Raw genomic sequence first — 24,784 nt, 5'->3', positions numbered from 1 at the left:
CCCAGCAGACAAGAGAATACTTATTTAAACCCGATGTTCCTTGCCTATATAAGCTAAACATTGATGTGTCTGTCCAGAAAACGGTATTCCCAGCGCAGGTCACTATTGAATAAACCCTGTGTGAATGCTTAACAGTTTGTTCAACTACAAGAGCAAATGTTTCTACAACACTGTAACCCATCAATCACCATACTTATGAACACCTCTTCACACAAATTAATAGTAATACACCACTCAGAGTTCATTTAACATTTTCATGAGGTTTAATACCGATCAGAACATTTACAAAATAAACCAGTGTTCCTTGGAAGTTGGAGGATCTAGAGAGAAACCACAGCGCATAACAGTGCAATGCCCTTACTTTGCCTGCTCAGCAGTCCTCTTCAGGAGGAAGTGCAGTGGTCGACCTCCAGATTTGTACTGGAGCGGAGAGAAAAACTTGCCTTTCCCCTTGCCCTCCTTTCTAGATCACTTTCCCAACCTCTAGCTTGTTCCCACTCTTTCCCCACATCAGGCCCCCCTTACCATTTTACTGGGTGTGTGTGTGTGTGATCATTGTGTATCAGTCCAGACCAGGGATGTCAAATATTCAGCTCGCGGCCCAGATCCATCCCGCGAATAATGCTAAAAATAAATACAATTAAAACATTCGGAGAGAAACTCATTTGACATTTAAATATGACTGAAGCCAAATCCAAACTGTGTAGAAATGATAATGAACCTACATTTACAGTCTCTTTCCAGTTTGCTAACAGTCATCGAAACAAAATCTAGACAGTCTGGGAGCATAGAAAAGTCCAGAAGTTATTTAAAAACAATGTCCTAACTAATTTTAATGAATAGGAAATATAATACATTTGAAGTGCGATCCTCTGGACCTCAGTAGCACCGCTGGTCCAGACCATTACTCGTGATCAATTCCTACTAGAAACACAAATTGTCCAAATGGACCTTTTCAAGTGTGTAATATGGGTTCAAGATCAGGGGTTAGAGGTCATCATGAGACCTGAGTGACAGGGCACTGATCAGCCTCATCCAGGAAGAGTGTTTGAAACATGTGGTCGTAGAAACCAGGGTGATGGAGGCAAGCCCGGGCACAGTCTGGACTGAAGTTCACCTCCAGGATCTGAGGCTTCATCACACGTTCACCTGATCCAGGAACAGATCAAATAGGGTTAGATCATACACTGAATATTATTAGCAGGGGATAATAATGGATTACATTTCAATGGAACTTTTATTATATAACTAAAATATGAGTTTTATAAAGAAATACAAATTAAGTGTGAGAAATTTGATTAAAGTATATGGTATGTAGTGTACAATGGTCTATACTGGTAATACTCCACAATGGTATAACTATTTATAGATGAACAGATGATATTTATAGATGAACAGTGCCATTGTACCCATCCTCCTGGGTGGAAACTATCACTACGGGAAACTCCCACTAAGATACATAGCAGTTTTCCTACACGCTGAGGTGTGAAACTAAACCTCTTGTCGGAATCAGTATGTGTTATACATCACTAATCAACTGTTAAACCATCCAATCTACCCCTGACAGATCTGAGTGAGTAATGCATGTTATTTAGCAGATACTTTTATCCAAAGCGACTAAGTCATTTTATTTAACTAGGCAAGTCCGTTAAGAACAAATTCTGATTTACAATGACGGCCTACCCGGACAACGCTGGGCCAATTGTGCACCGCACTATGGGACTCCCAATCGCGGCCAGATGTGATACAGCCTGGAATCCAAACAGGGTCTGTAGTGACGCCTCTTGCACTGAGATGCTGGACCAGTCATGTGTGCATACCTTTTACCTATGGGTGGCCCCAGCGGAGGTCGAACCTATGACCCTTGCCATTCCAAGCGCCATGCTCTACCAACAGCCACACAGGACCACATTTTAAATAACAGAAGACTTATCATCTACACTCACCCTCCTAGCCTGTTGGATCCTAAATTATTCATGCCCACTAAATTAAGTTGTAGCATCTGGGTGACCTCATCGCCATAAAGCAGAACTTGGTATCCTAGGTGACCTTCCTGAGGCTAAGGCAGATAGCTGTAACTCAGCTATAGGCACATTCAAATGATAGAGTTTACTCTGACCCAGAAGGTGGAGATGTTTTGACCATTTAGTGCCCTGTCACTCAGGTCTCATGATGACCTCTAGGCACTCGGAGAGCAAACAGAGAATTTTTTATTTATTTTATTTCACCTTTATTTAACCAGGTAGGCTAGTTGAGAACAAGTTCTCATTTGCAACTGCGACCTGGCCAAGATAAAGCATAGCAGTGTGAACAGACAACACAGAGTTACACATGGAGTAAACAATTAACAAGTCAATAACACAGTAGAAAAAAGAGAGTCTATATACAATGTGTGCAAAAGGCATGAGGAGGTAGGCGAATAATTACAATTTTGCAGATTAACACTGGAGTGATAAATGATCAGATGGTCATGTACAGGTAGAGATATTGGTGTGCAAAAGAGCAGAAAAGTAAATAAATAAAAACAGTATGGGAATGAGGTAGGTGAAAATGGGTGGGCTATTTACCAATAGACTATGTACAGCTGCAGCGATCGGTTAGCTGCTCAGATAGCTGATGTTTGAAGTTGGAGAGGGAGATAAAAGTCTCCAACTTCAGCAATTTTTGCAGTTCGTTCCAGTCACAGGCAGCAGAGTACTGGAACGAAAGGCGGCCAAATGAGGTGTTGGCTTTAGGGATGATCAGTGAGATACACCTGCTGGAGCGCGTGCTACGGATGGGTGTTGCCAACGTGACCAGTGAACTGAGATAAGGCGGAGCTTTACCTAGCATGGACTTGTAAATGACCTGGAGCCAGTGGGTCTGGCGACGAATATGTAGCGAGGGCCAGCCGACTAGAGCATACAAGTCGCAGTGGTGGGTGGTATAAGGTGCTTTAGTAACAAAACGGATGGCACTGTGATAGACTGCATCCAATTTGCTGAGTAGAGTGTTGGAAGCCATTTTGTAGATGACATCGCCGAAGTCGAGGATCGGTAGGATAGTCAGTTTTACTAGGGTAAGCTTGGCGGCGTGAGTGAAGGAGGCTTTGTTGCGGAATAGAAAGCCGACTCTTGATTTGATTTTCGATTGGAGATGTTTGATATGAGTCTGGAAGGAGAGTTTGCAGTCTAGCCAGACACCTAGGTACTTATAGATGTCCACATATTCAAGGTCGGAACCATAAGATGAGTGGTTTGTCCTTCAGTTCTTCAGTAGATAAGTACAGACCTTCAAAGGAACATGTCTCCCCATATGCATGTGTGTCTATTAAACCTTTTAAAATACTAAAACGTGTTCACTATATTTTTATCCAGCATTTTCTACACCTTGAAAAAATGTATTGTTCCCAACAAGCCCCAGTAGCCATACAGTTTTAGGTCTGTAAATGTAGGAACACAACGTATACAGAGTAACAACCTTATGCCAATGAATGTGTTACTTTACACAAAAAATGTATGCAGCTGCTGCTGCTGCTGCTGCTGTGTGTAACCCACGCGTGGGATCACTGCCACTCACAGTGGAAAATTATTAATGAGAACGTGGACAATAACAGTTAGCTTATCTATTGTTTGAGACTGTAGCCAGTTCATGGCCAGACTAGCTGTCCTCCTGTTCCCACAGTGTACACAGCTCATCTTGTGAATGTGTGAAGAACTCAGTGAGGAATGTAGCGCTCTCACACGTAGACACACTTGGAGGTACAGAAACATACGCATGATAAGGACACATGAATACTGCCAGGCCTCACCTCTGTCCCCAGTGCCCCACTTGAGCATAAGGTCTACAGCGTAGATGGCCCGGGAGGAGGGGTAGGCACAGAAACCGTAGGGGGCCGGCCTAGATGAGGCTGCCTGGAAGAGCTCTGCAAATGCCTTGAACGCCTCTCTCTGAGAAAGAGGAGAGAGGGGAGGGGTGAAGTGTGAGAAGGGGGTAGAGAGAGAGAGCGCACAGCAGCAAGATTTGTGACCTGTTGCCAACAACGGCAACAAGTGAAGAACAAACACTATTGTAAATACAACCTATATTGATGTTTATTTATTTTTCTTTCTGTACTTTGACTATTTGCACACCGTAACACTGTATATAGACCTGACATTAAAATGTCTATTCCTTTAGAACTTTGAGTGTAATGTTTACTGTTCATATTACTTCTGTTTATTACCCATTTCACTCTCTTTGGCAATGTTAACATGTTTCCCATGCCAATAAAGCCCTTCAATTGAAATAAACAAGGGAAGGGAGGTAGAAAGCTGAGAAAGAGGCAGACATAAGGAAGAGACAGAGATAGAGGGGGGTGAAGAGAGAACAGTAACAGCTGTATTACCTACAGTGTTGGGGGTAACACATTAAAGTTTCCAGTTTTATTAGTCGTTTGTACAGGATACACATTGTCGACACCGTCCAACTAAATGCTTTTACTTGCAGGTTCCTTCTTGACAATACAATGATAAGAAATAAAAGAGTACGAACATAAAGTCAATGTCAGTAGAATAGAACAAACATTTTAGAATAAAGTATAATACAGGAAGGCACAATTTATAGTCCAATATTTACACTTGTTTTGGGGAAGGGGTGGGGGCAGGTGTTGAATTCGTTTTATGATTAATGGAGTTAAAATCATTTTCTCAAATGAGGTAATACGAGTTACTTTGTCAAACAACACGCATGTTACTTTCAGAATCATCTCTCTACCGGGAGTGTTTCCATGATCCGAGCTCAACTGGTTCCCTCATTTAGTTCTCTAGCGAGCAGAGAAAGGCTGTTTGGAGGAACGTCATGACAGCTGCTGTCCATGGAAATGAAGAGGCACCTCCAATCTTTGCCATTGATCGCTTCTGAGATCGATTTAATAATTACTTGCTATTTCAACATACATTTTCCCCATTCTACTACACTTGACAAGCAGTTCCCTTATTCCACCACTTGGCACTGTGCATACGCAAGGTCATGGCTGTGCATACATTTTCACACACTCAAGCAAACACTCATATTGATAACATCACTTTGTGTGGAAATCCACTGCATGGTTTACACATAGATTTGTGCTCAAGCATGATTGATAAATGACACCGCTGGGGTCTTTAGGTCACAGGGAATACACTTCTCCGAACAGACGTCCTTGGAAAAAGCACAATCTGCTGGAAGGTATTGGGAATATTCCAGTACATGTGTTATGCATCTTAGAGTAGTAAGCAGAATCCATGTGAATGTGCAAAGTTGGATCAGAACAGGCAAAACCATTCTGGGCCATGCCTGGTCTTGTGAAGGCCATACACATTAGTTAATCATTTATAGGCTCCAGAAGACATCTACCTGCATTAGGAGCATAGGTGTGTATTACTTAAGCACCATTAGACATAAAAGTGTGTGCCGAGGCTGGGAAGACAGCTGGTCCATGGACCAGCTCGGCTTGTTACTTTGTAATAAAGTCTATTTGAATTCACAAGTTCCGGTATCTGAGAAATATTATTGAGCAAATATTTCTATGACAAAGGGGGGCCACATCAAAGAACATCTGATTACAGTCCTCTCTCACATACACACTCCCATCAGGGTCCTAGAGTTAGGCAGGGCCATGACAATACCAGTAAGAGGAACCTACGGCTTTTCTGCCTAAAACCAAAGAATGATTGGTTATCTTAGACCTGCAAGGAGGTGACTCCAGCTAGTTGGAATGTACAAAAGCTGTGTTTGTGTGACATCTATGTTGACTTTGCAACTGTATGACCCAGTGGGTTGAATAAACTCGGTTTGAGGTTTTTCTAGTCATCCGTGAGTTTCTCTTTTTGTTCAGAACCTAAACAGGTGAATAAATCTGGTTTGAGCTTTTATCAGTGTCTGTCTGGTCTGTACCTGGAGTAGAACCTAACAGTAAACAACGTTGTTTAATATACCTTCATTAAGTTTAGGTAATAAACATTTTGGATTCGCAGTGAAAAATACTGACTTGCTGTTGTGCCAGATTGCATATCTGGGGTCTTCGGTCACACAGACACTTCCCCAAACATGCAGCAACCCTTTTCTCTTCTCACTTTATACATCAAAACATCCCAAAGGTTTAAAGCCTAATTGCACTTAAACTTAAATCACACTAAAGTAATTATATACAAATCAGTATATATGGCTAATTAAGCATCCCATATACAGCGCAGCACTTGTAGACTAGCACAGGAAAGCAGCGCCACAGATGAAAGGGGAAACTAGTGATCGTCAAACCTGAGTTAGTAGTTCTGCCTAGTGACACCACACATAGACAGTAGCAGCAGTGTGTATTATCTATCCTGTTGCTCAGTTACTATAGAAACCTAGCTAGCTCAGTTACCTCGTGCCTCTGGACATCGTCTCAGTACTAGTACTCGCGGTATATAGCCATGTTATTTTAACTTGTTATTCACTTTATTTCTTCCTTGTGTCACCATTTATATTATTTTATCTTTGTTGAAAAAGGACCCGTAAATAAGAAATGTACTGTTAGTTCACACGTTGTCTATGAAGCATGTGACAAATAACATTTGATTAAGTAGCTCATCTTTGGTAGAACATGCGCGTGTTGCCTTGTTCTGACAGTAACACCGGTGAGATTCAGATTTCTTTTCATGAGTGAAAAGTAATAACTCGTTAGTTCCGACAAAAAGTCATATTGCAAAGTAACGTTACTGTGTTAAACGCAAATTGGTCATATATTACTTTCCCAACTAACTAATCTCAACACTGATTATGTAACAGAGTTCGAGTAAAGCTGAGTGTACGCTACACGATTCATCAGTCCTAGACACATTTTTGAGATCGGAGACAATATGCCAATGTTGTTACCTATTCGGGGTGCGCGGCCGACCACCGACGCTCAGTTAATGTGAGCGGGTCAAAGACGCAATGTGAGGGTTACCGATCTAGTCTTTGACAATATCGGGACGTCTGGGACTGCTCAAACATTTTTGATTTTATCTGCACAAAATCTGCAACGCTCTTGTAGTGTGACAATTTTTGAGAACGATGATCAGCAATAGCCAATGAGAGCTCACCAGAGAAGACATCACCCAGAATGTGTCGACTCTGGGGCAGGAGCCATGACTACTACTAGCATGCGTTTGTACTTGCCTTTGTAGGAGCAAAACTCATGACAATGATTACACTTCCAGATTTAGGACTGACCACTGAGGTATTGAGACAGAAACACATGTATAAGGGATAAAAACATATGTGAGCTGAATATCTGCTTAGGTAAATGGGCAGAGCTAGATAAAACATTTTTAAAAAAAGAGTTAAGCATTGGACTACAGTCAAAAATAATGTCAGCAGGAAAGGTATATGGACCCGATAACTAGACATGAAGAAACTGAATGTCAGCAGGAAAGGTATATGGACCCGATAACTAGACATGAAGAAACTGAATGTCAGCAGGAAAGGTATATGGACCCGATAACTAGACATGAAGAAACTGAATGTCAGCAGGAAAGGTATATGGACCTGATAACTAGACATGAAGAAACTGAATGTCAGCAGGAAAGGTATATGGACCTGATAACTAGACATGAAGAAACTGAATGTCAGCAGGAAAGGTATATGGACCTGATAACTAGACATGAAGAAACTGAATGTCAGCAGGAAAGGTATATGGACCTGATAACTAGACATGAAGAAACTGAATGTCAGCAGGAAAGGTATATGGACCTGATAACTAGACATGAAGAAACTGAATGTCAGCAGGAAAGGTATATGGACCTGATAACTAGACATGAATAAACTGAATGTCAGCAGGAAAGGTATATGGACCTGATAACTAGACATGAAGAAACTGAATGTCAGCAGGAAAGGTATATGGACCTGATAACTAGACATGAATAAACTGAATGTCAGCAGGAAAGGTATATGGACCTGATAACTAGACATGAAGAAACTGAATGTCAGCAGGAAAGGTATATGGACCTGATAACTAGACATGAAGAAATAGAATGTCAGCAGGAAAGGTATATGGACCTGATAACTAGACATGTAGAAACTGAATGTCAGCAGGAAAGGTATATGGACCTGATAACTAGACATGTAGAAACTGAATGTCAGCAGGAAAGGTATATGGACCTGATAACTAGACATGAAGAAACTGAATGGCAGCAGAAAATACAGAACCTATACAGGAAACACAAGTATTATTTTTTTATAGTAACAAGGAAACCCCGCAACCGTTATAATCTAGACCAAAGCAGATGTGGGCGTTAACAAGCAAGAACTGAGACTGGAAGATAATGGTGGCGAAGTCAAGGGGACTTATTATTCTCCATATAGAGGGAGGTGACTCTGCTTAAAGGTGTTGTGGAAATATTGAATCAAATATTAGCACCAATACCGGAACTTGTAAATTCAGTTAGACTTTATTATAACAACGTAACAGAGCCGAGCAATTCCATGGAAGAAGCGACTTTATCATAGAGCCCTGTTTATTTGAGTTATCCCTCTTTACATAACACACAAAGTGTCCGATCGTTACAGCTCTGAAGTTCACAAGCAAATATTAAAAATGTTGCCTAGATATTTCAACTGAATGTCTGACTGAAAACGTTTATGAGGCTGCTTTGAGCCACAGCTCGTTGTAGCGACGATAAATCAGTGTCGATACCACGCTGTCTCGCAAAAACAATCCTCACGACCAAGTGAAGAATCTTGTAGTGTGTGACCCCCCCCTTCTGTGACACATCGTTTAGTGTGAGAACCACTACGTTGGTAACACCCCAACAAAAACACAGGAAAGACGGTTGTGAGGCTCAGTGATGTTAGGATGTTGAAAGTCACGTAGTGTCCACCCGTCTTAACTCACACACACAGACACAAGCGAAAGATTAAAAGTGTGTGTTTACCTCAACCTCTTTCCATGGATACTGAGGATACTGCTTTTCAAACATTGGTATGAATTCGTCGTAGTGAACCTGGGGCACACAGAGTATCAGATTTAGGAAATACATTCAGGTGGTGTGTGTTTATTGTAGCTGTGTGTATGTTTTTGTGTTGCTGCCTTGTGTGTGTGTGTGTGTGTGTGCGCGCGTTTTCTTTGACAAGTGTTTGTTTACTTTTCTGAGTGTGTGTGTGGATGTGTGTGTCCTTTGACGTCGGTTGGCTTCGTCTGCTTTTGATGAATGTGGGGGTTTGCTTTGTCATCATTACCTGTTTGAGCTGGACCCCCTCTGCATAGTTCATGACAGTGAAGTGCTTCTGGTAGTCATCAAAGTGGTCCAGAGAGAAAGGCCTGTGTGGAACAGAGATGAGACCAGCATAAAGCTCCAAGCCTGTATTCACAAAGCGTCTCAGAATAGCAGTGCTGATCTCGGATCAGGTTCCTCTATGAGGCAAAACAGATCCTAGATCAGCACTCTCATTCTGGAAGTTTATGATTAAATGACTGAACAAATCATTTTAAATGGAACTGTAAGTAAACGTATACTCTGTTTTATTATATCTGATTAACAATATGAGTTCATAAGAAGGGATTGTGTGACACGGACAAGGAGTAATTAAAGTTAATGAACACCATTCCAACTAGGCAGAAACGAATGGGTTGTGGATTAAGTAAGCAGATAAGGTAGTTAACCTATGGTTGAACCGACGAAACTGAGCTCTGGGGTGTTTTAGATAAGGCTGTGAGTGCATTCCTAGGTTCTGTTAATTAGAACTGTCAGCTAAGTGGTGATCGATAATGTTGAGGGGTCAAAAGTTAATTCAGTTATGTTGTGTGACCTGTGAGTGTGTTAGTGAGTTAGAATGAACTTTTAACCTCACTCGATTCTAGGTCGGGAGGAGGGGATTCATTTTAGGAGCAATGAAATGATGTCATGTTATTGTATATAAACTGTTGCTTGTGGTAACGTGGGAGCGCGCTCCGAGAATAAATTATGTTACCTATAAGACTGGTCTCCGTCTATTTTATGCAAACAAGAATCCCCCCCCCCCCGGGTTGTGCCGTGGCGGAGATCTTTGTGGGCTATACTCAGCCTTTTCTCAGGATGGTAAGTTGGTGGTTGAAGATATCCCTCTAGTGGTGTGGGGGCTGTGCGTTTGGTAAAGTGGGTGGGGTTATATCCTTCCTGTTTGGCCCTGTCCAGGGGTATCATCGGATGGGGCCACAGTGTCTCCTGACCCCTCCTGTCTCAGCCTCCAGTATTTATGCTGCAGTAGTTTGTGTCGGGGGGGCTAGGGTCAGTTTGTTATATCTGGAGTACTTCTCCTGTCTCCTGTGTGAATTTAAGTATGCTCTCTCTAATTCTCTCTCGGAGGACCTGAGCCCTAGGACCATGTCTCAGGACCACCTGGCATGATGACTCCTTGCTGTCCCCAGTCCACCTGGCCGTGCTGCTGCTCCAGTTCCAGTTGTTCTGCCTGCGGCTATGGAATCCTGACCTGTTCACCGGACGTGCTACCTGTCCCAGACCTGCTGTTTCAACTCTCTGGAGACGGCAGGAGCGGTAGAGATACTCTTAATGATCGGCTATGAAAAGCCAACTGATATTTACTCCTGAGGTGCTGACTTGCTGCACCCGACAACTACTGTGATTATTATTATTTGACCATGCTGGTCATTTATGAACATTTGAACATCTTGGCCATGTTCTGTTATAATCTCCACCCGGCACAGCCAGAGGAGGACTGGCCACCCCACATAGCCTGGTTCCCCTCTAGGTTTTGGCCTTTCTTGGGAGTTTTTCCTAGCCACCGTGCTTCTACACCTGCATTGCTTGCTGTTTGGGGTTTTAGGCTGGGTTTCTGTACAGCACTTTGAGATATCAGCGGATGTACGAAGGGCTATATAAATACATTTGATTTATGGGTTGCAGCATTTGACTTTCAAATTCTGCCTTCGCTTAAATCATATGAGCCTCACACCCCTCCCCCACACATTCTAAAAGATGAGCGACGAACAGAGGACCTATATGCAGTCTTGAGTGGAGCATGTCGATAAAGGGGGAAGCTGTGGTTAGCAAGGCAGCAGGTTTCTAGCTAAAAACAGGAAGTACCAGTGACGCGCTTAATACGGATGTGGTCGGATGAAGCAGACACGAGGCTACAAGACTGTTTTGCTAGTACAGACATGTTCTGGGACTCATCTGATAAAAATTGAGGGGTTAACCACAACAGTCAAGTGCATAGATGTCATCCCCACAGTGACTAAGAATGTATGAAAACCAAAAACCTTGGATTACAGGCAACATCTGCACTGTGCTAAAGGCTAGAGCTACCGCTGACAAGTAACAGGACACAGACGCATACAAGAAATCCCACTACGACCTCCGACCAGACATCAAACATGCAAAAGGACAATTTAGAAGGAAGGTGTTATTGGAGAAAATTCCAGTATACGTGTTATGTTTTTATAAGCTTCACTGTATGCATCTTACAGGGTTTTACCACATGTAGAGGACAAGGTTCCTAGGCTGAAAGTCATTACCTAGTCCAAAGAGTCCATTATAATGTATGTGTGTGTCATGGTCACTGGACTAGAGGAAGGGTTACTAGGTTGGAAGTTGTGTGTGCGTGTGTGTGTGTGTGTGTGTCATGTTCACTGGACTAGAGAAAGGGTTACTAGGTTGGAAGTTGTGTGTGTGTGTGTCATGGTCACTGGACTAGAGGAAGGGTTACCTGGTTGAAAGTCATTGCTTAATCCCAAGAGGCCATTAGATCTGTGCTTGGGAGCCATTGACCAACTATATGGGCACCAGTGGACACAGACCTACATTAGGAGTGTGCGTCCAAACTATTTTTGCATTAACACTGTGGTTTCGCCACCAATATAATTGATGCTTGGAAACTAAGGCCAGGAAGAGGGGTAATCAGATATTGTCAAGGTTACGCCACCAATATAATCTAAACATGGACCAACAAGGGGAGCAGATTAAGATGGGAGTAAACATAATGGAAGGAGACGAAGATAATGGTTGTGAGAAGCCAAGGGGTATAGATCATTTACACAAGAGGGAACGGCTATGAATATGATGCAAGGATGAAACTGTATAAAAGAAATGTCCCGAGACTGGAAAATCAGTTGCTCTGCAGACCAGCTCGGCTCTATCGCTTTTGTAATAAAGTCCATCTTGATTCCACAAACTTGGAGATGCTTCGCTCTTTTGAAGGAAACTTGAGGACAATTTTCCACAACAGTGGCAGGGCTTGCAGACTATAACAGATTACAAAAGGAAACCCAGCCCTGAGCTGCACAGCAATGCAGAACTGCCAAACGAGCTAAATGCCAGAAAGAGTGGTGTGGACAGCCCAGTACATCACTGGAGCCAAGCTTCCTGCCATCCAAGACTTCTATATCAGGCGGTGTAATTGCCAAAGACTCCTGCCACCCAAGCCATTGAGTGTTCAGTCTGCTACCGTCCAGCAAACGGTACCAGAGACAATATGTGCACTGACCCCACACAGCCACTCCCACACACTCACTCATTGCTGCATTAACTCATTTCATTTTACTCCTATTATCAATCCTGATGCCTAGTCACTTTACCCTGCCTTCATGTACATATCTACCTCAAATACCTTATTATCTATCCTGATACCTAGTCACTTTACCCTCCCTTCATGTACATATCTACCTCAAATACCTTATTATTATCATCATATATCCTGATGCCTAGTCAGTACCATTGATCTGGTACTGGGACTCTCTGTATGTAGCTCCATTTGTGTGCATATTTTATTTTGTATTATTTTTTTCCTCCACATCGTTGGGAAAGAATCCACATCTTTCCTACTGGAAAGAAACCCAGTATAGACCAGCATTTTGTGGTGAACGCCAGCATAACAAACATGGACAAACAAGTGTTGCAAGGAATCTCCACCTCCTGTAGCAGTTGATGGGAAGTGTCTCTAACCTGTTGGCGAAGCGCAGCCAGAACACGTTGTAGGAGTAGAGGCGTAGAGGCTGAACGGAGCGCAGCAGCAGCATGTAGCGGATATCAAACTTCACCAGCCCCACCTCCTCCCTCTCAAACAGCACCGGATCCTCCAGGTACTTACACACCACCTGGGAGACACACACACACCTTCAACAAATAGGCTAGTCAACAACTTAATTTATCAGGCAACATCTAATTGCTGTGTTCACTTCATAATGTGATGTTTTGACTGGATGTGTATAGGCATTATGGTTCTCTCTGAGGCTTGCCTTTGGCTTACACCTGTGGTGGAAATCCTAACCAAAAGAAGAGACTAGATGATTTTTTTGCAGAAATTCATGAGGCCATCTGGACCGGGTCTCAGAGGGGTTTAAGATGGGACCACAGGGGACACAAAACTCCAGGCCTTAGACAGAGGAGACTGGTGGTATTCATATTTAAAAGTCTGATGTAAATAGATACAACTGCTGGGGGTTAAATTAGCATGCTTTTCCATATGACCATGGTGTGTGTGTTACCTTGGGCGTGCTCTCTCTCTGTCTGTCTGTCGGATGATGTAGTCTAGATTGTTGGTGGTGTTTTACCTTGGGCGTGCTCTCTCTCTGATGATGTAGTCTAGATTGTTGGTGGTGTGTGTTTGTTACCTTGGGCGTGCTCCCTCTCTGATGATGTAGTCTAGATTGTTGGTGGTGTGTGTGTGTTACCTTGGGCGTGCTCTCTCTATGTCTGATGATGTAGTCTAGATTGGTGGTGGTGTGTGTGTGTGTGTTACCTTGGGCGTGCTCTCTCTCTGTCTGATGATGTAGTCTAGATTGTTGGTGGTGTTTTACCTTGGGCGTGCTCTCTCTCTCTCTGATGATGTAGTCTAGATTGTTGGTGGTGTGTGTGTGTTACCTTGGGCGTGCTCTCTCTGATGATGTAGTCTAGATTGTTGGTGGTGTGTGTGTGTTACCTTGGGCGTGCTCTCTCTCTGATGATGTAGTCTAGATTGTTGGTGGTGTGTGTGTGTTACCTTGGGCGTGCTCTCTCTCTGTCTGATGATGTAGTCTAGATTGTTGGTGATGTGTGTGTGTGTTACCTTGGGTGTGCTCTCTCTCTGTCTGATGATGTAGTCTAGATTGTTGGTGGTGTGTGTGTGTTACCTTGGGCGTGCTCTCTCTCTGTCTGATGATGTAGTCTAGATTGTTGGTGATGTGTGTGTGTGTGTTACCTTGGGTGTGCTCTCTCTCTGTCTGATGATGTAGTCTAGGTTGTTGGTGATGTGTGTGTCCAGCCCCCGAGCCAGGTTCCAAGGCTTACAGATCCAATGATTGTCTTCTCCCCTGGAGCAGACACACACCCACAATGACTTTGATGAAAACATATCAAGGTAGCAAGTTATGTCCTATATGAAGGGAGACATCTGATTATCTGAGCTCACCTCCCTTGTCTTTGTTGGTAATGTCTGACAAACTGAGGCAGCTCGGTCTGCAGGTTGAATGTCTCTGGCAGCCACTCGGCCCCCTGGCCTCCCCGGGCCCTCCGCGACACGGCGGAGATGCAGTCCTTCACTGTGACAACCGTCTCACAGGGAAACTGATTAGTCATAACGTGAGGACGCTCCTCGCTTAACTTCCTGTGGAGACACAGACAGACTCCGTGTTTGAGGGAGAGTGAGTCAGATTAGGATTATTATGTTAGTTTGGTATTGTTCACATCAAGGCTAGGATTGAGAGATCCTAGATGAGTAAATTATCAATAAATCACTTGTACTCTCATTAATGGTGTCCTAAAAGACAGATAAGTCTCCAGGGCTCTGGCCTCAATCTTATCTCACCACCCAAACAGCCTGGAGGCTTTGGTTAAAGTGTCTGTGGTGTGTGTCATTGGGACAGAGAGCAGCCATCTCTGTCCCAAAGCACTATAAAATAACTCATCATCTCATCATTTACATGTCACCTAACACTTCTTACTAAAAAGGTACTCACACTTGGAAGGCCACCAGCGGTACATATGCACCTGTGATGTCGGTGGTTGACATAAGATATGGGTTGTGGTGAAGTGAGCCCTGATCTTACTAAGACGACAGTGCGGTGTCAGCCAAAACCAAAAGCAACATTCTCAGAGAGCACACCAAAAAGACCACATCTAGTGAAAACCCCACATTAGTTGTAGAAGTGAACAGTATCATTTCTGAAATAATGCAGGCGTTTGATACGTCGGGTAGATTCTCATCGGGCGCCAGTGTGATTACATGATGGATGTTTTGGGTACATGTCGAAAGAGTGTGTGTTTGTTCACCTGTAGTCTCTGATGTGGGAGAAGGTCCAAAGAATATCCGCCTCCTCTTCAGTCTCGGTGAAGGTGAACCGGGGGTGATGGAGATTGTTTAGAACTTGTCCCATGTCTGTGAACACCCTGCAAGGCATGCACGCAAAGAGGTGTGTGAGCATGATTATGTCACATCTCGGTAATGAAATCAAAATGGACTTGGACTGACTTGAGCACTTTGTCTTTGGGGACAGTATGGGGTCGAATGTCCAGAGGAAGAATCTCCTTGTTCTCCTGTGAAATGGTCTGAGGAGAGAAAGGCAGGGGGAGAAAGAGGGGTTGGCAGTTTAAAATGGCACTCCAGTCTGCTTTTCCCTCCATTTAACAAAAGGCACATCTCAATAACTCGTCCAGGTAAGTCATGACATGGCACGAGTGGGGGGGGGGGCTTTACTTATTTGTTTTCTATTGCTCCTCAAGCAACAGATCTCCATCAGATCAACTCCTTGAATTCCCTACTCCATGCAGGTTTGCAGTTGTGTAAATAAACACTTTTGTTAAAAAAAATAACCCTTTAGTGTGTGTACTTTACTGTACTTATACTTGGGATATCGCTTTTCAACAGGTTATTAATTTATTTTAATTTTTTTACATAATTCACTAGAGGATATATTTAACTGTAGCTAAACATTTCATTAATTTGACCTCTGCAGGTTTCATGTGTAGACTTTTCACTTATGAACTTCCTCAAGACATGGTGTGAGTCATTCTTTGGCTGACTGTATTGACACTAGAAACATGTTTCTGGTCTCCCTACCTCATAGTAGATATCAGAGGGTTCAGGGGTCAGAGTGCTGACCCCTTCCAAGTCAGCTGGTACCCATGGCAACAGTCGACATCTCCTCACCAGAGGGTTGCTCTCGCCATAAGCATAGTCCCGTGTCACTTCCTCTGGGAGGAGAAACTTAGTTAAGAGAGACACACTGGGGGAAAAAGGGTTTTGGGGACATAGGGGGAACACACATGTGAGAAAGAGATGCACTGACCGGTTCATCACACCTAGCCTATAGATTACGTGGACCATTTTTAAGCAGTGTGTTGTTGGGTTCTAGTTTGAAATACTTGCTATACTAGAAGTATACATTCGTCATACGGTTACATGTATAAAGAATGTATATGGTGGGGTCAATGGAGGGTGGATAAGAGCCCAGGGGAAAAGGGAATAACATTGTTGCGGTCACTGATACGGGTGAATTCAAATCAAATCAAATTTTATTTGTCACATACACATGGTTAGCAGATGTTAGTGCGAGTGTAGCGAAATGCTTGTGCTTCTAGTTCCGACAATGCAGTAATAACCAACAAATAATCTAGCTAACAATTCCAAAACTACTACCTTATAGACACAAGTGTAAGGGGATAAAGAATATGTACATAAAGATATATGGATGAGTGATGGTACAGAGCGGCATAGGCAAGATACAGTAGATGGTATTGAGTGCAGTATATACATATGAGATGAGTATGTAAACAAAGTGGCATAGTTAAAGTGGCTAGTGATACATGTATTACATAAGGATGCAGTAGATGATATAGAGTACAGTATATACGTATACATATGAGATGAATAATGTAGGGTATGTAAACATTATATTAGGTAGCATTGTTTAAAGTGGCTAGTGATATATTTTACATCATTTCCCATTATTAAAGTGGCTGGAGTTGAGTCAGTGTGTTGGCAGCAGCCACTCAATCAATGTTAGTGGTGGCTGTTTAACAGTCTGATGGCCTTGAGATTGAAAAACAGCTTCTGTCCCTCTGTCCCAGCTTTGATGCACCTGTACTGACCTCGCCTTCTGGATGATAGCGGGGTGAACAGGCAGTGGCTGGGTGGTTGTTCTCCTTGATGCTCTTTATGGCCTTCCTGTGACATCGGGTGGTGTAGGTGTCCTGGAGGGCAGGTAGTTTGCCCCCGGTGATGCGTTGTGCAGACCTCACTACCCTCTGGAAAGCCTTACGGTTGTGGGCGGAGCAGTTGCCGTACCAGGCGGTGATACAGCCCGACAGGATGCTCTCGATTGTGCATCTGTAGAAGTTTGTGTGCTTTTGGTGACAAGCCGAATTTCTTCAGCCTCCTGTGGTTGAAGAGGCGCTGCTGCGCCTTCTTCACGATGCTGTCTGTGTGAGTGGACCAATTCAGTTTGTCTGTGATGTGTATGCAGAGGAACTTAAAACTTACTACCCTCTCCACTACTGTTCCATCGATGTGGATAGGGGGGGTGTTCCCTCTGCTGTTTCCTGAAGTCCACAATCATCTCCTTGGTTTTGTTGACGTTGAGTGTGAGGTTATTTTCCTGACACCACACTCCGAGGGCCCTCACCTCCTCCCTGTAGGCCATCTCGTCGTTGTTGGTAATCAAGCCTACCACTGTTGTGTCGTCCGCAAACTTGATGATTGAGTTGGAGGCGTGCGTGGCTACGCAGTCGTGGGTGAACAGGGAGTACAGGAGAGGGCTCAGAACGCACCCTTGTGGGGCCCCAGTGTTGAGGATCAGCGGGGTGGAGATGTTGTTGCCTACCCTCACCACCTGGGGGCGGCCCGTCAGGAAGTCCAGTACCCAGTTGCACAGGGCGGGGTCGAGACCCAGGGTCTCGAACTTGATGACGAGCTTGGAGGGCACTATGGTGTTAAGCTGTAGCCGAGCTGTAGTCGATGAACAGCATTCTCACATAGGTATTCCTCTTGTCCAGATGGGTTAGGGCAGTGTGCAGTGTGGTTGAGATTGCATCGTCTGTGGACCTATTTGGGCGGTAAGCAAATTGGAGTGGGTCTAGGGTGTCAGGTAGGGTGGAGGTGATATGGTCCTTGACTAGTCTCTCAAAGCACTTCATGATGACGGAAGTGAGTGCTACGGGGCGGTAGTCGTTTAGCTCAGTTACCTTAGCTTTCTTGGGAACAGGAACAATGGTGGCCCTCTTGAAGCATGTGGGAACAACAGACTGGGATAGGGATTGATTGAATATGTCCGTAAACACACCAGCCAGCTGGTCTGCGCATGCTCTGAGGGAGCGGCTGAGGATGCCGCCTGGGCCTCTAGCCTTGCGAGGGTTGACACGTTTAAATGTTTTCCTCACGTCAGCTGCAGTGAAGGAGAGTCCGCATGTTTTAGTTGCGGGCAGTGTCAGTGGCACTGTATTGTCCTCAAAGCGGGCAAAAAAGTTATTTAGTCTGCCTGGGAGCAAGACATAAGAACAAATTCTTATTTTCAATGACGGCCTAGGAACAGTGAGTTAACTGCCTGTTCAGGGGCAGCACGACAGATTTGCCGTTAAGAACAAATTCTTATTTTCAATGACGGCCTAGGAACAGTGGGTTAACTGCCTGTTCAGGGGCAGCACGACAGATTTGCCGTTAAGAACAAATTCTTATTTTCAATAACTGACTTGCCTAGTTAAATAAAAGTTAAATAAAAAAAAATACTCTTTGGGGACCAACCAGGTCAACCTACGCTAAGGTAATTAACCGCTTCTTGTAATACATAAGGCATTAATAGTAGTAAGTGTTTTGATGATTGTTGATGTTATAGATTAAGGACAAAAAATAAACTGGAATAACGTGTACAACTGTGTGAATTGCAAACATTGAATAAAAAGTAGAAACTAGACCCAAAACCCTAGGGGAGAGGACACCTCTGACACTCCCAATCTAGGGAAACAAGTCTAGTTTCTACACTAAAGAAAATATAATGGTTTGGGCAGAATAATCATTTTATTGTAACAGTTATCCTCTATATTAATACTCAAGTAGTATTAGTCGACGGACAAAGGGAAAGTAAGGTACTCTAAGTATGATTGATATTATCTAAGATCCCAAAACAAGCCGAACAGCATCACACAAGGCTAATCTCTGAATAAAGGGCAGGATACATAACCAGGCCAGTCCGGCGGACCTGTGAGTCACCTGTTAGCCGGGTGACATAAGATCTTTAGTGAGACGACTTGTATCACTCTCGACGGGGGTACCTTAACGGTCCTACAGCCAAATCCCCTACCGCAACAACGGTTGTGCCTTGCAAACAGGATGCATGTTTCGTAATATTTGTATTATGTACAGACTTCCTTCTTTTCACTCTGTCATTTAGGTTAGTAATGTGGAGTAACTTCAATGCTGTTTGTCCATCCTCAATTCTCCTATCACAGCCATTAAACTAAGTTTTAAAGTCACCATTGGCCATATGGTGACAACCCTGAGCAGTTTCTTTCCTCTCCAGCAAATAAGTTAGGAAGGACACATGCATATTTTTAGTGACTGGGTGTACTGATACACCATCTGAAGTGTAATTAATAACTAATGCTGTAATGCTTTGCACACCGAGTGAGTCCATGCAACTTACTGTGTGACTTGTTAAGCAATGTTGTACTCCTGAATTTATTTAGGCCATAACAAAAGGGACTGACATCTCTGCTTTTCATTTTATTATAAAAAAGAAAAGGAAAAACATAATTCCACATGGAAATGATGGGGTATTGTGTGTATGCCCGAGACTCAATCTCAATCTAAGAACTTTAATGTTCAGGTTGTAACAACAAAATACAGAAAAAGTCAAGGGGCGTGAATACTTTCTCAAGGCACAACACTCACAACATACACATAACATGCATACTGGAAACACACACACACTGCTGGCACAGTCTTATCTATTCTGTTGCCTAGTTACTTTACTCCTACCTATATGTACAGCACATTGCTAGCTCAATTACCTCATACCCGTGCACATTGACTTGGTACTCCCTATATATAGCCATGTTATTCTGTTTCCAGCCATGTTATTTTTATGTCACCCATTGAGCATGTTTGGGATGCTATGGATCGACAGAGTGTTTCAGTTCCCACCAATATCCAGCAACTTCGCACATCCATTGAAGAGGAGTGGGACAACATTCCACAGGCCACAATCAACAGCCTGATCAACTATGCAAAGGAGATGTCTTGCGCTACATGAGGCAAATTGTGGTCACATCAGATACGGACTGGTTTTCTGATCCACACCCCTATTTTTTTTCAACGTTTGTCACCAACAGATGCATATCTGTATTCCCAGTCATGTGAAAATAAATAGATTAGGCCCAAATGAAATTATTTCGATTGATTTCCTTATATGAACTGTAACTTAGTAAAATCTATGAAATTCTTGGATGTTGCGGTTATTTTTTTCCAGTAGTTTCCTTCTGTCATAATCACATTATGATTAGTATTGCATGGATTCTACAGGTTGAGGAAACGTCCCTCTCTCTAATGTAGATCAAGTGGTGATTGAGATCCATGTGTGTTGGAAGTTTGTATGCTGCATGTGTACAACTCGTCATGGCTCATTTATAAAACCTTGAATTGAAGTGTTTCTGTCATTTTGTTCTCGGGATTCATCAAGACTCAGAACCCTCCACTGTGAATGTGTGTGTTGTGTTGTGTGTATATGCACATGAGTGTCTATACCTCCCTCCTGCAGGTCTGCGAGAGGCCAGAGCACAGTGTAGGCCAGCTGGCCCTGTGTGTAGAAGAAGGGGGCCATGCAACAGCTAGGCTGGTCAGAGTGCTGCACCTGGGAGCCAAACTCATCCATGATGTACCAGACGGGCACTTTTTCCTCTGCTGACTGGACACACACAGGAGAGGGGGGGGGGGTGTTAGAGAGCGAGAGAAAGAAATAGTGTGCGTGAAAAAGAGAGAGTATGTGCTCATACCCCCTGGGCCAGCTGGTAGGTCTGGTTGTACTTCCACATTTGTTCCAGCACCAGCTCCACAACGTCTGGGTCAGGGGCCTCTCCGTGGAAGTCCACCCCCATGAGGGAAGCCATCCTGGGTAGGAGTCCGGGGATCTGCTCCAGCTGCTGCCTAGAGCTCTCCACACGGTACGTCCATGCATGGTCAACCAGGAAGATACTGGAGGATGTAGGAATTAGAGGATATGAGGTAAAAGAGATACAGGATAGGGAAGTGAAAGTGATGAGGCAGGACAGACAAAGAATAGAAGAGATGTAGACAGAGGTGAAATGCTAGTATGTGGGTTGTCTTTAAAAAAAAAATGGGTAGGCCCACCAAAGCGTAAGAAAATAAGTGTACCCACTTTATATAATACTATCTGTAGTTTTACACCTACTTATGAAAACACTGCACTTGACCTTGAGAAAATAAAGAAAAACAATAGATCTCCATGAAAAAGTGAGGTGACATGCACTGGTGACTTGCATGAGATGGTAAACAGGTGGTTATTTATTAAGACTAAAGCGCCCTCACCTGGTGGGGTCCGAGGCTTGCATGCCAGTCCCCCTGGTCACAACCACTTTACACCTAATCTCTACACTAGGATAAGCCTTCTTTCCCTCTTCCTCTTCATCGTCCTGTTCTACCTGCATGACGCCAAACACTTCTCCTGCATCGTACACCTAGATCCGAAGAGCAAGGGCAGATTTAGATAGGCTAGCCAGACAACCATAAAGCCCAATTGTGTATACAACAGCATGCACAGAACGTTTAGCTCACATAATATAAATTAAAAGTGTACATTAAGGTGCCTGTAATAGAATTAACTAATGTAAATCTTAATAAATGCATTTCTATAGCTTCCAAAACATATCAAGTATCAAGATGGCTGTGCAGTGGGTTCAATACAGCAGCCCCTGTCCTGTCATCAAGGATTTTCAATTTTATTATACACATCTTTTAGAAACATCAATAATGATCACTTTCGGTATGGCTTTGAAACATATTCTCTCTTTCATCAGCGAGAAAGAATACTTAACATACAATATTTAAAAAACAATTACTGTAGCAGTTTTGCACAGATCCATATAACCATGGATCCATACGAAACGACACTTCCTGAGTTACTTTTACACATACACTACATGAGCAAAAGTATGTGGCCACCTGCTCATCGCATATCTCATTTCAAAACCATGGGCATTAATATGGAGTTGATGTTGGGCGATCAGGCCTGGCTCACAGTTGGCATTTCAATTCATCCCAAAAGTGTTCGATGGGGTTGAGGTCAGGGTTCTGTGCAGGCCAGGCAAGTTCTTCCACGGCAATCTCGACAAACCATTTCTGTATGGACCACCGTTTGTGCACATGGGCATTGTCATGCTGAAACAGTGAAGGTCTTGACCCAAAAAAGTTGGAAGCACAGAATCGTCTAGAAAGTCATTGATGGCTGTAGCATTGAGATTTCCCTTCACTGGAAATAAGGGGCCTAAGCACAAACCATGAAAAACAGCACCAGCCCATTATTCCTACTCCACCAAACCCCACAGTTGGCACTATGCATTCGGGAAGGTAGCATCCTCCTGGCATCTGCCAAACTCTAACAAGGCAGAAATTTGACTGAGTTGTTGGAAAGGTGGCATCCTATGACGGCGCCATATTGAAAGTCACTGAGTGCTTCAGTAAGGCCATTCTACTACCAATGCTTGTATATGGAGATTGTAAGGCTGTGTGCTCGATTGTATACATCTGTCAGCAACTGGTGTGACTGAAACAGCCGAATCCACTCATTTGAAGGGGTGTCCACATACTTTTGTAGATAGTGTAGGTGCTACATAGCTAATTACCACAGGTGGTCGTCTCCTTTTGTCTTGTTTTCCGTAAATAAACGCGCGGTAAAAAATGTAGAGGTTACTGTTCCTACACCGCCATAAAACGTGTATATCAATTTAATCTAACCTTTTGTTTTTTGACAATTCTTTCTCACTGATTTCAAAGATCCTTATGTTTGCAAAACCTTACCTCAAGCTTTGCATGTGTTCAGACCGAGCGCCCAGGATCTTAACAAATATCTCCCCTTCGTCCAATGACTTAACGTTACGCGTAATGTAATTGAACAGAGTCATGATCAAGGGCTACATCTAGCTTCAGCCATTACGCTACCGACCTCGTTGATAAGTTTGTAGTACAAGCTCTTCCAATACAGCGAAGGGATTCTTGAGGACTGTAGTGCAGCGGAGTGCAAAGACAAGAAGGTATTGAAATGTTCCTCCTCGCCATTCATAACGTTTGTGTTAGATTCCGTGTTTGGCTGCTCCATCTTTAACGTTATGCGTGAATCGCATGAGGTAAATAAGAACGTGTACCGAACTACCGGGTAGTACCGGAGTATACTGGCGGTGCATTATGGGAGATTTCTGGAAGGAACCATAGACTTGGATAGACATGTCGTCATTGTATTTGTCCCATTATTGCGTCTGTTAGAGCAGTGGTTTCCAAACGGTGGGGCGCGCCCCCTAGTTTAAAGTTGTAATAGTAGAATGCACAAGGTGCAATTTCGAAATTGGTTAGTGAATCATAAGTTATTCTTGTCATGTTAGTCATTGCATACCTTCAACTAGCCCATGTCAGATACCGGTTTTTTTGTCACTCAAATATCACATTAGACATGGCAAAATGATAGAATTGCAAGAAAATTTGCTTTAAAACTGCTAAATGTTATTTTCACCCCATGACAAAATGTGTATAATTTCAGGAAATAAACCTGTAAAATTCTCTCCACCAGCAGGAGAGTTGTGAACAGTTTGTCATGAACAGTGCTTGTGCCCATAGACATAGATGTGGTGCGCACGGGATGTTCCCCAATGCTGGAAGGAGGGCCCTGAGGGAAAACGTTTGGGAACCCCTGTGTTAGAGCACCCGAGTGGTCAGCGGTCTAAGGCACTGCATCTCAGTGCTGGAGGTGTCACTACAGACACCCTGGGCCGAATCCAGCCTGCATCACAACCGGCCATGATTGGGACTCCTATAGGGCGGCACACAATTGGCCCAGCGTCGTCCGGGTTTGGCCCGTGTAGGCCGTCATTGTAAAGAAGAATTTGATCTTAACTGAAGTTGTGGAAATATTAAGTCAAATATTTGCACCGATACCGGAACATGGAACTTGTAAAAGTTTAGACTTTATTACAGAGTAACACAAAGTAACAGAGCCGAACAATTCCATGGAACGACTGACTTCTCCTGCCCTGGACCTCTGTTTTTATAGCCTTCCTTCTTTGCATAGCATAAAGAGCTACGTCCTTCTATATGGATAATAACTCCCCTTGCCCCTCCGCCACTATTATCTTCCAGTCTCAGTTATTGTTAACGCCCACATCTGCTACAGTCTAGATTATAATGGTGGCTGTGATACAAAAAAAGAATACATTTATTACATACATGTGTTTCCAGTACAACCATTGTTTGTTTTGTTGCATTTTCTGCTGACATTCTGTTTCTATATGTCTGGTTTTTAGCTTCGTGTACCTCTTCCTGCTGACATGCAATGTCTACATGTCTGGTGAGGGTTTCCAAATGTATTTTCTGCTGACATTATGTTTTCACTGTAGTCTAATGTTCAACTCTATGTTTATCTAGTTTTGTCCATCGTTATATATGTTCATCTGTCCTAAGGCTTCAGAGTGGCCAGTCTAAAAACTAGAACTACAATCATTGACACATGTGTTTTTGCTCCTACACTGACTTGCCTAGTTAAATAAAGGTTAAATAAAATAAATATATATAAATAAAATAGAGCATTTACAGCGGTTTCCACTAGCACAGCCACAAAGTCAAAATTGGCAGTATCGTA

The 24,784-nt window shown here is 43.3% G+C and overlaps 1 protein-coding gene and 1 long non-coding RNA gene across 5 annotated transcripts in view; one reads left to right on the top strand and one right to left on the bottom strand.

The window, feature by feature from the left end:
• Window positions 1–244: 244 nt before the first annotated feature.
• Window positions 245–23,346, bottom strand: ttll12 (tubulin tyrosine ligase-like family, member 12). 4 transcript variants are annotated; one of them, XM_029630278.2, is made up of 14 exons: window positions 23,102–23,343; window positions 21,469–21,617; window positions 20,916–21,114; window positions 20,668–20,827; window positions 15,991–16,124; window positions 15,403–15,479; window positions 15,204–15,320; window positions 14,344–14,538; window positions 14,134–14,245; window positions 12,900–13,051; window positions 9,199–9,280; window positions 8,895–8,963; window positions 3,791–3,929; window positions 245–1,149 (listed from the first exon to the last, which is right to left on the bottom strand). In XM_029630278.2, exons 1-14 carry the CDS (start codon window positions 23,252–23,254, stop codon window positions 998–1,000), a joined length of 1,890 nt encoding a protein of 629 aa, XP_029486138.1. In that variant the 5' UTR covers window positions 23,255–23,343; the 3' UTR covers window positions 245–997. The 4 variants fall into 4 exon arrangements, with proteins under 4 accessions (XP_029486138.1, XP_029486140.1, XP_029486141.1 ...); XM_029630280.2 differs by lacking the exon at window positions 23,102–23,343 and adding an exon at window positions 22,957–23,045; XM_029630279.2 differs by lacking the exon at window positions 245–1,149 and adding an exon at window positions 4,205–4,292 and having other exon boundaries at window positions 3,797–3,929; window positions 23,102–23,346.
• Window positions 20,999–24,784, top strand: part of LOC115106998 (uncharacterized) — a 17,313-nt gene continuing 13,527 nt past the window's right edge. The window contains exon 1 of the long non-coding RNA XR_003860145.2: window positions 20,999–21,083. This is a non-coding gene — a long non-coding RNA (uncharacterized LOC115106998). The remainder of the gene's footprint in view (window positions 21,084–24,784) is intronic.

Source organism: Oncorhynchus nerka, linkage group LG23, assembly GCF_034236695.1.
Source record: "Oncorhynchus nerka isolate Pitt River linkage group LG23, Oner_Uvic_2.0, whole genome shotgun sequence".
Lineage (NCBI taxonomy): Eukaryota > Metazoa > Chordata > Actinopteri > Salmoniformes > Salmonidae > Oncorhynchus > Oncorhynchus nerka.
Note: the sequence above shows the minus strand (reverse complement) of the source record. Positions and strands in the feature narration are given on the sequence as shown.